The sequence below is a fragment of the Coturnix japonica genome, chromosome 1 (assembly GCF_001577835.2).
Source record: "Coturnix japonica isolate 7356 chromosome 1, Coturnix japonica 2.1, whole genome shotgun sequence".
Taxonomy (NCBI): Eukaryota; Metazoa; Chordata; class Aves; order Galliformes; family Phasianidae; genus Coturnix; species Coturnix japonica.
The window spans coordinates 103,449,874-103,464,671 of NC_029516.1; the positions used below are offsets into that span (position 1 = coordinate 103,449,874).

At 40.2% G+C, this 14,798-nt stretch overlaps 1 protein-coding gene across 17 annotated transcripts in view; it reads left to right on the forward strand.

Moving 5' to 3' along the window:
• Positions 1 to 14,798, forward strand: part of DMD (dystrophin) — a 1,014,969-nt gene that overhangs the window by 386,355 nt on the left and 613,816 nt on the right. For all 17 annotated transcript variants that reach the window (XM_015884249.2, XM_015884262.2, XM_032449414.1 and 14 more), the window contains 6 exons: positions 188 to 301; positions 2,005 to 2,160; positions 4,186 to 4,356; positions 9,040 to 9,222; positions 11,523 to 11,657; positions 12,229 to 12,378. In XM_015884249.2, coding sequence (XP_015739735.2) covers positions 188 to 301; positions 2,005 to 2,160; positions 4,186 to 4,356; positions 9,040 to 9,222; positions 11,523 to 11,657; positions 12,229 to 12,378 — 909 coding nt within the window. The remainder of the gene's footprint in view (positions 1 to 187; positions 302 to 2,004; positions 2,161 to 4,185; positions 4,357 to 9,039; positions 9,223 to 11,522; positions 11,658 to 12,228; positions 12,379 to 14,798) is intronic.

The window sequence follows — 14,798 nt, forward strand, 5'->3', positions numbered from 1 at the left end:
CCCAGATAAAATTACTTTTGCTTGTCTGTTTTGATTGATTTTTTTCAAGTACTTAAAGACAGTACAGTAATCTCAAAATTAAACTCTAGTGAGTTCTAGTCACAGTGACAGAATGAATTATGTTATTAGTTTATGTTATTAGCTGTTAACACTATTTTTTTATATGAAATATTTTCTTAATAAACAGAATGACACAAAAACGTTGAAGAAGTGGATGGCTGAAGTAGATGTCTTTCTGAAGGAGGAATGGCCTGCTCTTGGTGATTCAGAAGCTCTGGAAAAACAACTTGAACAGTGTACAGTGAGTATTATTTGTCTGCTTGACAACTATTTCATCTCTGTGCATTGATCATATATAGAAATTATACAAATGATCACCATTCCTAAAGAAAGAATTCACATAAAATGGATTCACGTTTTAAAATGGGGGACCTGGATATACAGAGGGAATGCAAGCAGGGACTACTTCAATAAACATTTATAACAAGAGCAAAACATTGACAAGAGGGGACTTGCAACAGCGTATAGGTTAGTAGCCTCTTAAGATAGTTGCTTATTTAGTTCGATTAATTTGGAAACATTGCCTGTGTACTTATTATGTGCTGTCTGATCCATATCAGAATATCTTCTGCATCTACTAGTCATGCATGATTTACAGGCTTTTCTGACTGGACTGAAATAACTTGCAGTTATTGTGAGCTGCATCCATTTTTCTTACTCAACTTTGAAGTCCCAGGATTTTCTCCCAGCAGAGTTTTAAAGCATCATGAAGAATGAAGCTTCTCATAGTCTGTTTTGTGTTTTTTTGTTTTTTTGTTTTTTTTTTTCTTTTCTTTTTTTCTTTTCTCTCTTTCTGTTTTCTTTTCTTTTCTTTCTTTTCTTTTCTTCTTTTCTTTTCTTTCTTTTCTTTTCTTTTCTTTTCTTTTCTTTTCTTTTCTTTTCTTTTCTTTTCTTTTCTTTTCTTTTCTTTTCTTTTCTTTTCTTTTCTTTTTGTTGTTGTTGTTGTTGTTTTGTTTGGTTGGTTGTTTTTCTGTGCCTGTCCCAACAGAGTATATAATTGAAGTGAATCTTGTAACCCATAATCGTCTCTGACAACGTGTTCAACCGAGTTTTCAAGTTCTGTAAATATTCTGGCAGGATGTGTAAATATTATGAAAGATATGTATTAATCTTACAGAACTACAATCCCCTCAAAATTACTCTCTTATCCCCTATTGAAATAAAACTGATTATAATTTATATGAAACAACTCTTACCTCTTACAGAGCTGGGAGTTGCATGCAGCTCCTTTAGAATATCATCTGAGTTTATGAAGAATTTACATAAGTATTAGCCACTATTGTAAAGTATATAATAAATTTATCAAAATCATTATCACCATTTGTATTTTTACACTTACAGCTTTTTCTACTGTGTAAGAAGCCTAGGTAACATCTGAAGGACTAAAGAAGGCCTTAGGAAATAAAATTGGAGGTGGTGAGTTAGAGCTACCTCAGGGTTTAAATAATATTCAACCACAAATAAAATTCTAATAACTAGAAATAACCTGAAAATATCACCATTCAGATCATTCTAATGAAGCTATCAGGTGAATTACCAAACCAAGGGTAATGCATAGTTAGTAAGATGGCTTCACCATTATGATGGGGTGTCCTTTCACAAACAGAAATAAAATATGCAATATATAACATAACATCATGTGTAGCATATACATATATTTATACACTATTTGTATATTTGTACATCTAGTATGTAGTAAATTTATATTTAAAACTTCATGTATTTTACAAATTAACATCATATGATATAGAATAGCTCACCACATGTCAGTTGTTCATTCCTTTTTTATTTGTTTTCATAGTGAAGTCCATTAATTGTGCTCATTTGAGTTGCAGTCTGGATCAAAGACATTTTAGAATCTCATGTAGAAATGTTTTGATAGAAAACTATAAATCACATGGTTTGCATGAGCGCTTCTTGCCTAATCTTCTTCTATTCTTTCAGGCTTTAGTGAATGATATCCAGACAATCCAGCCGAGTCTGAACAGTGTTAATGAGATTGGGAAGAAAATGAAGAGGGAAGCAGAGCCAGAATTTGCTTCCAGAATAGCAACAGAACTCAAGGATCTCAATGTTCAATGGGAACATATTTGTCAACAGGTATCAGATCTCATTCTGCGACTTATACTTTTTAAACTGATAATCCAGTTTTTCATTGTCAGAGTTTGCTCTTCTGTGCAAGCCCAATGGACAGGAAAGAAACGAAAAAATATACAAGATAATGACACATATTTTGACATGTGTGAAGTATGCCAAGTTTCTGATATGAATAGTAAGGAATGCTATGTCTTTCAGTCTTACTGAAATAAGAAATGAAACCTTCTCAAAGAGGGAATTCAGGAGATATGCTATACCCATTTAATAAACAGATAAATGTACACTGTTATTAGTTAAATTACTGGGCAAGTACAAAATGCTATTAGTTCATTTATCTGATAAGCACAATTATAAAACAGTTGATCTTGGAAATATATGATATTTAAAAGACATCCAAATGTCTAATACATTTTATTGATGCTCTTCTGTAGCCTTTCCTATTTGATTAATGTCAAATTTTTAATATTACTTTTAATATTAATATTTTAATAGAGTTTCAGAATATTAATACTTCAGATAGCTTTGCACTTCTTTCAAAGAGATTTTATATAAAGCCTTTTAAGTTCACAAGTCTGCTACAGATTTATTCTGACATCCCTGAAAATTATCCTGTAATAGTTCCGTTCAATACGCTAAACAAAATATTACGTCTCAATAGTTGTTTCTAATATAACTTCTTCATTAACAGCTCTTAAAGCACATGAGAAACAGTAAATAGAAAAAAATGATTGAAAGAATTTGAAAAAGTCAGCTTGGGTTAAAATACACGCAGTTACTCTGTGTAAGCTGACAGTTGATTTTCTGATACTGTTTCCAAATGATAGAAAGTATCTCTCTGTTCCAGTGCTATGACCAAGAAAGAGGCAAGTTTGCAGGGCCCCATATTGTTCTGCTTTCACACTTGTTGAACATAACCTTTTGTTGTTATCCTGTTTTGTTCTGTAAAACAACATTGTGTAGAAAAGACAGCCCTTAAGAATGGGTAACCAAACCAGCAAGAGCCAGAAAGTAAGGCAGATGTTCCTCCTGATTATAATGGAAAATATACCTAAGTAGCATCACTTTGCAGGATATTGGAGTGATAAGCTCTGCATACCCGATTCCAAAAATGGCACCATGGCAATTAGGTGTTTTTGGTATAACTTATTTATACAGCAAAATTTTGCTGGATCACAGAATCACAGAATTATCAAGATTGGAAAAGACCTAGAAGATCATCTAGTCCAACCATTTCCAATACTTTCAGGCTAAATCATATTCCTCGGCACCACATCCAAGCATTTCTTGAACACTCCCGTGGTCAGTGACTCCACCACCTCCCTGGGCAGTGCTTTCCAATGCCTGACTACTCTTTCTGAAAAGTAATACTTATTAATGTCCAGCCTGAATCTCCCCTGACGCAGCTTAAAACCATTCCCTCTAGTTCTATCACTAATGACATGAGAAAAGAGGCTGACCCCAGCTCACTACAACCTCCCCTCAGGAAGTTATAGAGAGATGTAAGGTCTCCCCTGAGCCTCCTCCAGGCTGAACAATCCTAGCTCCCTCAGCTGCTCCTCATAAGGCCTGTGCTCTAGACCCCTCGCCAGCTTTGTAGCCCTTCTCTGAACACGTTCCAGGGCCTCAATGTCTTTCTTGCAGAGAGGGGCCCAAAACTGAACACAGTACTCATGTTGCGGCCACACCAATGCCAAGTACAGGGGGACAATTACCTCCCTGTTCCTTCTAGTAACACTGTTTGATGGTTCACTCACTGCTTTTAGATATGATCATTTTGAGTAGGCTGAGTAGCAATATTCTCTTTAAAAAAAAGAAAAAAAAAAAAAGAAAAAAAAAAGTATAAATACACATATATTGTACTTTTCCCTTTACTTATTATTGCCTGTCCATCCAAGTACTTACTAGTAACTGCTATCTGATTTACACCTATAAATATAGGATTGATATTAGTTCTTTTCAGACTAAAATGCCATTGAGTTCATGCAGCATTCTTGCTTTAAGTACCACATAATATTTTCTTTTTTAAAGGCACATGCTAAGAAGGCAGCATTAAAAGGTGGTTTGGATAAGACTGTGAGCCTCAGAAAGGATTTGTCAGAGATGCATGAATGGATAACACAAGCTGAGGAAGAATATCTGGAAAGAGATTTTGAGTATAAAACACCCGATGAATTACAGAAAGCCGTTGAAGAACTGAAGGTAAAAGATGAACAAAGTCCTTGAACAGCTTTTAAAGTTTTTTTTGAGGTGTCTTTTATAGTCTACTCTGTCATTCAGAAAGGAGTCTTTTGATACCTAGTTTTTCAACCTGAAATTTAAAGCAGTAGCCAGTCTCAAGAAAAGTTTAAGGATATTTAAACTTTTGCATTATTAACTAAGTGTGGATTTTTGTTTTTGTTTTTATCTTTTTTGCTTTGTTGGATACTTGATTTTTGTAGAATCATAGAATGATTTGGATTGGAAAGGACCTAAAAGATCACCTCTTTCCAATCACCTGCCATGGTCAGGGTTGTCACCCATCAGATGAGGCTGCCCAGGCCCCATTCAACCTGGTCTTGAGTACCTTCAGGGATTGATCACAGAATCACAGAATTGTAGGGGTTGGAAGGGACCTCTAGAGATCAGCGAGTCCAGCCCCCCTGCCAAAGCAGGCTCCCTACACCACATCACACAGGTAGGCGTCCAGGCAGGTCTTGAATATCTCCAGAGAAGGACACTCCACCACCACCTCTCTGGGCAGCCTCTTCCAGTGCTCCGTCACCCTCACTGTAAAGAAGTTCTTCCACACATTCGTGTGGAACTTCCTATGCTGTACTTTCATCCCATTACCCCTAGTCCTATCCCCATGCACTACTGAAAAGAGACCAGACTCACCACTATGGCTCCCACACTTCAGGTATTTATAAACCTGGATCAAGTCCCCTCTCAGCCTTCTTTTTTCAAGGCTAATCACACCCAGTTCCCTATGTCTGTCCTCATAGGGGAGATGCTCCAGGCCCTTCACCATCTTAGTGGCCCTCCGCTGGACTCTTTCCAAGAGATCCCTGTCTTTTTTGTAATGGAGAGCCCAGAACTGGACACAGTATTTCAGATGAGGCCTCACCAGGGCACAGTAGAGGGGGAGGATCACCTCCTTCGACCTGCTGGACATGCTCTTTTTAATACACCCCAGTATGCCATTGGCTTTTTTGGCTACAAGGGCACACTGCTGGCTCATGGTCAATCTGTCGTCCACCAGGACGCCCAGGTCCCTGTCAGCAGAGCTCCTCTCCAGCAGCTCTTCCCCCAGCCTGTACTGGTGCATGCAATTATTTCTACCCAGGTGCAAGACTCTACACTTGCTTTTGTTAAGCCTCATTTGGTTTCTTACTGCCCAGCTCTCCAGCCTGTCCAGGTCTCGCTGAATGGCAGCACAGCCTTCAGGCGTGTCAGCCACTCCTCCCAATTTCGTGTCATCAGCAAACGTGCTGAGGGTGGTCACTATCCTCTCATCAAGGTCATTGATGAAGATGTTGAACAAGACCAAACCCAGTACAGACCCCTGGGGGACGCTGCTAGTTACAGGCCTCCAGGCAGACACCGCACTGCCAACAACAACCCTCTGCACTCTGCCAGTCAGCCAATTCTCACCTCACTTCACCGTCCACTCATCTATCCCATACTTCCTCAGCTTTGTTATAAGGATGTCATGGGGGACAGTATCAAAAGCCTTACTGAAATCAAGGTAGACTACATCTACCGCCCTCCCCCTGTCCACCCAGCTAGTGACATCTTCATAAAAGGCCACCAGGTTGGTTGAGCATGACTTGGTGAACCCATGCTGAGTACTCCTGATAACCTCCTTATCACCCAGTTGTCTGGAGATGGCATCCAGCACAAGCTGTTCCATCACCTTCCCTGGGACAGAGGTGAGGCTGACTGGCCTATAGTTACCCGGTTCTTCCTTCTTGCCCTTTTTGAAGACTGGAGTGACATTGGCCGTCCTCCAGTCTTCAGGCACCGCCCCAGTTCTCCAAGACCTCTGATAGATTACAGAGAGCGGCTCAGCAATGACCTCCACAAGCTCTCTCAGCACCCGCGGATGCACCCCATCAGGTCCCATGGATTTATGGACCTTAATGTTTCCAAGGCACTCATGGACCACCTCTTCCCTGACTAAAGGGAAATCTCCCATTCCCCGGACTCCCTCATCAACCTCCAGGGTCCGGAATTCCTGAGGGAGAGCCCTTTCACTAAAGACAGAAGCGAAGAAGGCGTTCAGTATTTCCGCCTTCTCAGCATCGCCCATTAACAGAATGCCCCCCTCACTTAGTATGGAGCCCACATTCTCCCTAGCCTTCCTTTTGCTGTTAATGTATTTTTAAAAGCCTTTTTTATTATTATTTATCTCCTTAGCTAGATTCAACTCCAGGTGGGCTTTGGCCTTCCTGGTCGCATCTCTGTAGTCCCTGACTACATTCTTGTATTGTTCCCAAGTGGTCAGACCCTTTTTCCACATATCATGTACTTTCTTCTTTCTGTGGAGCTTGCACATGAGCTCCTTACTCATCCACACAGGTCTCCTTGCACCATTTCCCGATTTCTTAGTCACAGGGACGCATCGATCCTGAGCTTGGAAGAAGAGCCGTTTAAACGCTAACGAGCTCTCACAGGCCCCCTTGCCTTCTAGCATCCTGGCCCATGGGATAGCCCCAAGTAGGTCCTGAAGGAGATCAGAGTTGGCTCTCCTAAAGTCCAGGGTAGCAATCCTACTTTTTGCTTTGCTTCCTCCACTCAGGATCTCGAACTCCACCATCTCATGGTCACTACATCCCAAGCTGCCCCCAACTTTTACTTCCTTAACAAGTCCTTCCTTATTGGTGAGAATTAGGTCCAGCAACACCCCACCCCGCGTTGGTTCCTCAACCCCCTGCATCAGGAAGTTATCTTCAATGCACTGCAAGAATTGTCTGGACCGCGCATGCCTGGCCATGTTGGTTGTCCAGCAAATATCTGGAAAATTGAAATCCCCCATAAGTACCAGTGCCTGGGAGCGTGCCGCTACTTCCAGTTGCTTATGGAAGGCCTCATCAACCTCCTCCTCCTGATCAGGGGGCCTGTAGTACACACCCACAACAGTGTCCCCTTTGCCAGCCTGGCCCTTGATTCTCACCCATAGGCTCTCGACTTGTACATCACTCTCCCCCAGGAGGAGTTTAATACATCCTAGCTGCTCTCTCACATAAAGAACAACTCCACCACTCCGCCTTGCCAGCTGATCTTTCCTAAAAAGCACATAGCCCTCCATGACAACATTCCAGTCATGCGAGCTGTCCCACCAGGTCTCCGTGATCGCAATGAGATCATGGCTACGTGACCGCATGCAGAACTCCAGTTCTTCCTGTTTATTCCCCATGCTTCGCGCGTTGGTATACAGGCACTTGAGAGAGGCAGCATCTCCCCACCCCTCTCCATGCCTTTTAACTCCATTGTCTGCACCCAGCGAGCTCTGCTTTAAGTCTTGAACTGCCGCCTCAGACCCAGCGGCCCTCGTTTTGTCCCCTTCCCCCATCCTACCTAGTTTAAACACCTGTCAATAAGTCCTGACAGTTCCTCAGCTGGAGCCCTCTTACCCCTTTGAGACAGGGCACTTCCATCTGCAGCTGTCATGCCAGGAGCCGAATAAATTGCCCCATGATCAAAAAAACCAAGACTCCTATGTCTGCACCAACTCTTTAACCATTTGTTTAAGAGGTGGGTTTTTAGGCCCAACTCAGTATCCCTCCCTGCCACTGAAGGTACAGATGCAATAACCACTTGCACACCTGTTCCTTCAATTACCCGCCCCAGTCCCCTGAAATCATCTTTGATAGCCTTAAAGCTTTTTTTACTAACTTCTTCACTGCCAGCCTGAACTATCAGCAGGGGATAGTAGTCAGAAGGGCAGATCAGACTGGGAAGTCTCCCAGCAATGTCCCTGACCTGTGCCCCGGGGAGGGAGCACACCTCCCTGCGGGTAGGGTCGGGCCGGCATATAGGGCCTTCCATTCCTCGCAGAAGGGAGTCACCTATGACGACTACCCTTCAATCCTTCCATGTGGAAGAAGTTTTGAGGCGCGGGTGTGTCTGCTTCTCCCGAGGCACCCTCACAGGTGGGGCTGCTTCCACATCCGTATTCACCTCTCCCTCGTGTTTCAGGGCCCCAAAACTATTTTGCAGAGGCACCTGGGGAGCCGAGCATGGTCATGGGGGGGGACGCCCACTTGATCATCCGCATTTTCTCTGCAGCCTGTGCCAGTCCCTCACTGCCCTCAGAATAAGGAATTTCTTTCTAAGTTCTAACCTGAATCTCCACCTTGCCTGACACTGTCAGATCATTTTAAAAGTTGTTCTCCCTCTTGTTTATAAACTACCTTAATGTACTGGAAGGCTACAGTGTGGTCTCCCTGAAGCCTTCTCTTCTCCAATCTGAATGAATGCAACTACCTCAACCTTTCTTCATAGGAGAGGTACTTCAGCTCAAGATTCTCTTGTCTCCATTCTGGGCCCGCTTCAAAAATAGGACAAGAAGTAATGGCCAAAACTGGAATGTAGGAAGTTCCATACTAACATATGGAAGAACTTTACAGTAAAGGTGCATGCTTTAGTGGGGGTGTTAGACTTGATGATCTGTTGAGGCCCCTTCCAACTTCTGCAGTTCTGTGACATATTGCCAAAAAAATGAAAACAAGGTTTTTGCGTGCATTCAAGGTTAATTCCTAGACCTTCAGGGAATTAATTAGCTATTGGATGTGGGGTTTTGTTTGTTGTTTGTTTGTTTTTTCTTCTGACAGAGACAATTCTGAAGGAGTTATTTGTAATCAGCTTCTTTCTCAAACCAGAACTATGATTTTTATTTTACAGAGAGCAAAGGAGGAGGCCATGCAGAAAGAAGTGAAAGTGAAGCTTATTACTGATTCCGTGAATAATTTTATAGCAAAGGCACCACCTGCAGCTAACGAGGCTTTGAAAAAGGAGCTTGATGTTCTAATTACCAGCTACCAGAGACTCTGCAACAGACTGAATGGAAAGTGCAAAACTTTGGAGGTTGGATGTCTTGTTAATGCTTGTATTTGTAGCTATTCTAACTGCAGAAGTGAGTTAGAGAATTAAGATGAATTATTGTATGGGACCATGAGCTGCCTAAAGCATTCCTGGCTGTATTAGTTACATACTAAATACCATGTGTTTTTAAGCCATTTACCTAAATCTTAATGAGAACCGTATGTGCTGGAGAGTCAAACTAAAGAGAAGTCACAGGCATGCTTTGTATATCGTAGACAGTAATGACTGCTCAGTTATCATAGAATCATAGAATCACCAAGGTTGGAAAAGACCTAAAAGATCATCCAGTCCAGCCGTCCACCTATTACCAATAGCTCCCACTAAACCATGTCCCTCAAAACAGCATCCAATCGTTCCTTGAACACCCCCATGGTTGGTGACACCACCACCTCCCTGGGCAGTCCATTAAAGTGCCTCACCACCCTTTCTGAGAAGTAATATTTCCTAATGTCCATCCTGAATCTCTCCTGCCACAGCTTGAAACCATTCCCTCTAGTCCTAGAGGGAATTTCTTACCCTTTCTGAGATTAAACTTAGCATCTGGCTTCTGCAGAAACCCAGTGATGTTGTCATCACCAGCTCCTCTAGGCTTCATTCTTCCATGACTAAAGGTTTTGATTAAATGATTCGGAAGCTGGACAGGTATTGTAATATCAGCACAGGAATAGCATTTAATCAGCTGACAATCTGAATGTATCTCTCACCTTTTAGTTGACCTTGCCATTTTGACTAGCTCCATTAGTTTCTTGCCCTGGAACTGCTCTTATTTTACATAGGGGTCATGGTGATTTAGATATGCTTACTTAGTTGTGAACTAATTCACAATTGCTAACTTTGTAGACGACAAATATGTGGTTGGGTAAAGCTTATCTCCTCCAGATTTTACTGTGGAAAATTAGGTCCCTAATCTAAACTGGTAAACTGTGTTTGCTCTTATCAATTATGATGTTATTGTATGGTAATATCTCTTTCTAACCTGTACAAACACTTGAATTTGCTACAGCCAAGGTTAAGTTAAATGAATTGTACTCTAGGAATCTTGGCTTGTGGACTGTCATAAGTCAACATTCTTCTAAGAAAAAAAAAAGGAAAAAATGTGTGCAATGTGCCATTTTTATCTACTTACTTCAGTATCCTCAGGTAGTGGAAAATGTTAAATACTAAAAAAACAGGAGAATAAAAATGCAATTATATTTTACATTATATTATGTATTTTAGGACTTAAATGACCTATAATTTTATTGTGGTTTAACCTGTCAGGCAACTAAGCAGCACCAAGCTCTTTTCTTCCCTTTCCCCAAAATGACATGGAAGGTTTGTAAAAATAATACTTTTAAAAGAGGTAAAACTTATAAGCTGAGGAAAGGACAGTTTAATAGCAAATAAAATAAGAGGGTGAGTGGGAAAAATACAAACAAGCAAACAAAAAAACAAATTTGATAGATGACACTGTTGCTCACCACTAGCTAGCTGACAGATGCCCAGTCAGTTTCTAAGCAACAGCAGTCTCCCCTTCCATCTCCCCCAGTTTTACAGCTAAGCATAACACCATATGGTATGGGGCATCTCTTTGTCCTGTCTGGGTCAGCTGTCCTGGTTCTGTCACCTCCAAGCTCTTTGTACACCCACAGCCCTTGCTGGCAGGACAGCCTCAGAAGCAGAATAGTCCTTGACTTAGTGTAAGCACTGCTCAGCAGTAACTAAAATATTGCATTGTTACCACCAGCATTTACATCCTTAATCTAAAACATAGCACTGTACCAGCCACTAGGAAGAAAACTGTATAACTGTAACCAGGACAAAGTTATATGAGTATTAATTTCTGTGAAGATTTGATTAGAATGCTTGAAATCTCCATTCTTAGATATTGTATGAATTTGTGTTCTAGGTAATTAATGTGCAGACCATTCAAGCAACTTAATTATGGTTTGTAATAAAGACAAACTTATAACATGAATCCTTAAAAATTTTACAACTAGTATATTTGGAACAGAAAAATATTCAAGGTTGTTTTTATTGGTTTTGTTTTGTTGTTTGTTTGTTTGTTTTCCCCAGAAGTGTTCATATTATTTTTTGCTGTATTTGATGAAAATGTTTTGGTTATATACTGTATTTATTTGGAATCCATAAATACTAAGGAAAAAAAAAAACCAACTATAGGGCAATGTAACCATCAGACATTGCAGTGTTTTGGGAATGTTCCATCTTTTCAATGTTTTAATAAGTGAAATTTGGCTTTAAGCTTCAATCCCAATAAATGTGTTGTTTTTTTTCTCCATCAGGAAGTATGGGCATGTTGGCATGAATTATTGTCTTATTTGGATGCAGAAAATAAATGGTTGAATGAGGTGGAACTGAAACTCAAGGCAACTGAAAATGTTCAGGGAGGTGCAGAAGAGATTTCTGAGTCTTTAGATGTAAGTGCTGACATAAAAAATACCAGTTTGAATTTATATCCAACTAAGTGACATAGATTAATTCACCGTATTATGCCTCATGTCTTTGTTGGTAATAAAATACATGTTGTAAAAAACATCCTCTCTTAAGTAAGTTAAAAGAGAAAGCAAATTTTCATTTTAGAACTGCAACTCTGATTTTATTTATTTATTTATTTATTTTTCATGGTGCCTTTCTAATTTTTAAAAATTCTGTTAATAACTTCAGGGGATTGAAATACTGAATGTTACGTTGGTGATGCCTTATGCTTTATATGAAGTACACAAATACTGTCAGTGAACATATTCCACAGGCTTAAAATAAGGCATCCAATTTATTGCTTTATAAAGAGTTGTTCTTTAGGTATACTAATGGGTGATGCAAGATATTTATTTTCAAGATGGAGGGCAGTGATATTTTTGGCTTATCTCTCTATTTTGTTTGCCCATTAAACGTGATATTTCTTATTTAAATTTGTAAGGGTAATTTTGATTACTCTGTAGAATTTTATTTACAGAAATGAGAACAAACTACTTTTTCAATTTGTTTCAGTCTTTGGAACGTTTAATGAGACATCCAGAAGATAATCGCAATCAGATTCGCGAATTAGCTCAGACTTTAACTGATGGTGGAATCTTGGATGAATTGATCAATGAGAAACTTGAGAAGTTCAATACTCGATGGGAAGAACTGCAGCAGGAGGTATACTTAGTAATTGACTTTTCCTCCCCTTAAACAGTTGACTACCTAGCACCATTACAAAAAACAAGCAAACAAATAAACAGACAAACAAAAAAAACACCACCACCACCAACAACAAAAGTTTAGTTCCTAAAAAGGGCACAAACACTGACATTTTAGAGGTGGACCAGTTTTATAGGTGTGGTAGTAAAGCATCACATTGCTGTTCATTCACTTGACATGGAATACTGATAAAACCAGGACATAAGTGTAGCTGAGGGAAAGTGTGCCTGTTTTCCTTTGTATTCATGCCCTATGTGTGTGCCCCAGTGGCGCAGTGGTAGAAGTGCTGCTCTGCTACACAGGAGGCTCGAATCCTGGGGGTTGGACTCGATGATCTCTAAGGTCCCTTCCAACCCGCATGAGACTGTGATACTGTGTCTGTGATACTGTGATACTGTGTGATGATGATAGACAGTGTCTTAAGTGAAAAAGTAACATTACTTCTTGTATACTGCTTCTTAGTTTTCTTCCTTTCTTTTTTTTTTTTTTTTTTTTTTAATATAAATACCTAACTGAATGCAGATGTTTTCCCTGGATTCTGCAAATTATTGTCTACTTTTTACTGACTTAGAGTAAGCCACTAGCATACAGAGGACTTCCAGTGCCTGAAAACAGGACTTTGACAGAATATTGCTTATCTAAAAATATCTGCAGGTCTTCAATTTGAGAAGCACAATAAATACTATGCAAATATGACTAGACTTCTGGAGATTATTTTGATAAGTATATTGACAAAATATGTTAGACTTATATTCATAAAATCATAAAATGGTTTCCCATCTACTATAGGCAGGGACAGCTCTCTCTAGACCAGGTTACTCCAAGCCCCATCCACCCTGACCCTGAATGCTTCCAGTTATGGGGCATTCACAACCTCTCTGGGCAACCTGTTTCAGTGTCTCACCACCCTTACAGCAAAGAATTTCTTCCCAGTATTTAGTCTAGCTCTACCTTTTTCCAGCTTAAAGCCATTTCCCCTCATCCTGTCACTGCCTAATCTTGTAAAAAGTCCCTCCACAGATTTTCTGTCAGCCCATTTCAGGTTTTGGAAGGTCGCTATAAGGTTTCCCTGGAACCTTCTCTTCTCTAGGCTGAAGAGCCTCCACTCTCTCAGACTGTACTTGTAGGGGAGGTATGCCAGCTCTCTGATCATCTTCATGGCCCTCCTCTGGACCCACTCCGACAACTCCATATCCTTCTTGTGTTAGGGGCTGTAGAACTGGACACAGTGCTCTAGGTGAGGTCTCACAAGAGCAGAGCAGAGGGGCAGAATCACATCTCTTGTCCTGCTGGTAACTTATCTTGATACAACCTGTGTTGTGGTTGGCCCTCTTTCTGAGCTGCAAGCACACATTGACAGCTCATGTTGAATATCATCAATCAGCACCCCCAAATGCTTCTCCTCAGGGCTGCTTTCATGCCATTCTCTGCCCAACTTCTATTTGTGCTTGGGATTGCCCTGACCAAGCTGCAGGATTTTGCACTTGGCCTTGTTAGACTTCATGAGGTTGGCATAGGCCTGCCTCTTGAGCCTGTCCAGTTCATTGCTTTCCAGTCAAAATAAGAATAAAAAGGGAGGAGAGGGAGAAAGTCTCACTACTTGGAAAAGCTACTCTGGTGTACAGAATTCAAATGCTCATGGTGAGATCTGTAAGCAAATAGAAAAGAGTAAAGAAGCTAATTCAATTGCAAATGATTCAGTCACACTGTTTCTATATCACATAGATATCACATTTATTCAAAAAAATATTTTATTACTTTTTAAACTCAAGTATTGCGTGCTTTGTCCCATAGATTCCTCACACTGAATTTTTGTGGTTTTCATTTAGCCCTCTTGAAATCCAAATATGCATTCTCCTTCCATAAGAATACACTGCTGGCAATTAACAACACTCCTCAGCTTGCGTTAAGGGTCACTTCAGCTGGCTAGTAGGCTCAGTGAATGTGGTTATTTATTTTATTTAAATAATTATGTAGTTAATTACCAAGACAATATGTTCGTATACACAGAAGCTGGTAGGTGAAATATTTATTCACTATTAATAGAGCAATCAAACCAAACCTCTACAGTCTAAATTAAGTTGCATGGCTGCTGAGATGGAGATTCGTTTTTAAAAACTGATCAAGGTTATATGCTTATATGTCTTGTCTTCTTTGGTTAACAATGCTTAGTTTACTTTTGAGCATCTGGGTCTGGCTGATAAATGACACACACTCTATCTACTTTTCAAGGATTGGTGCACTTACAAATACATATATATATATTGCATCTACAAAACACGATTGCCTGAAGAACTTTTGCAGGTGGTTCTCATCTCCTGTAATGTTGAAAGTTATTTAGATCCTGTCCAATAAACACCAGAAACAGCAGCTAGATT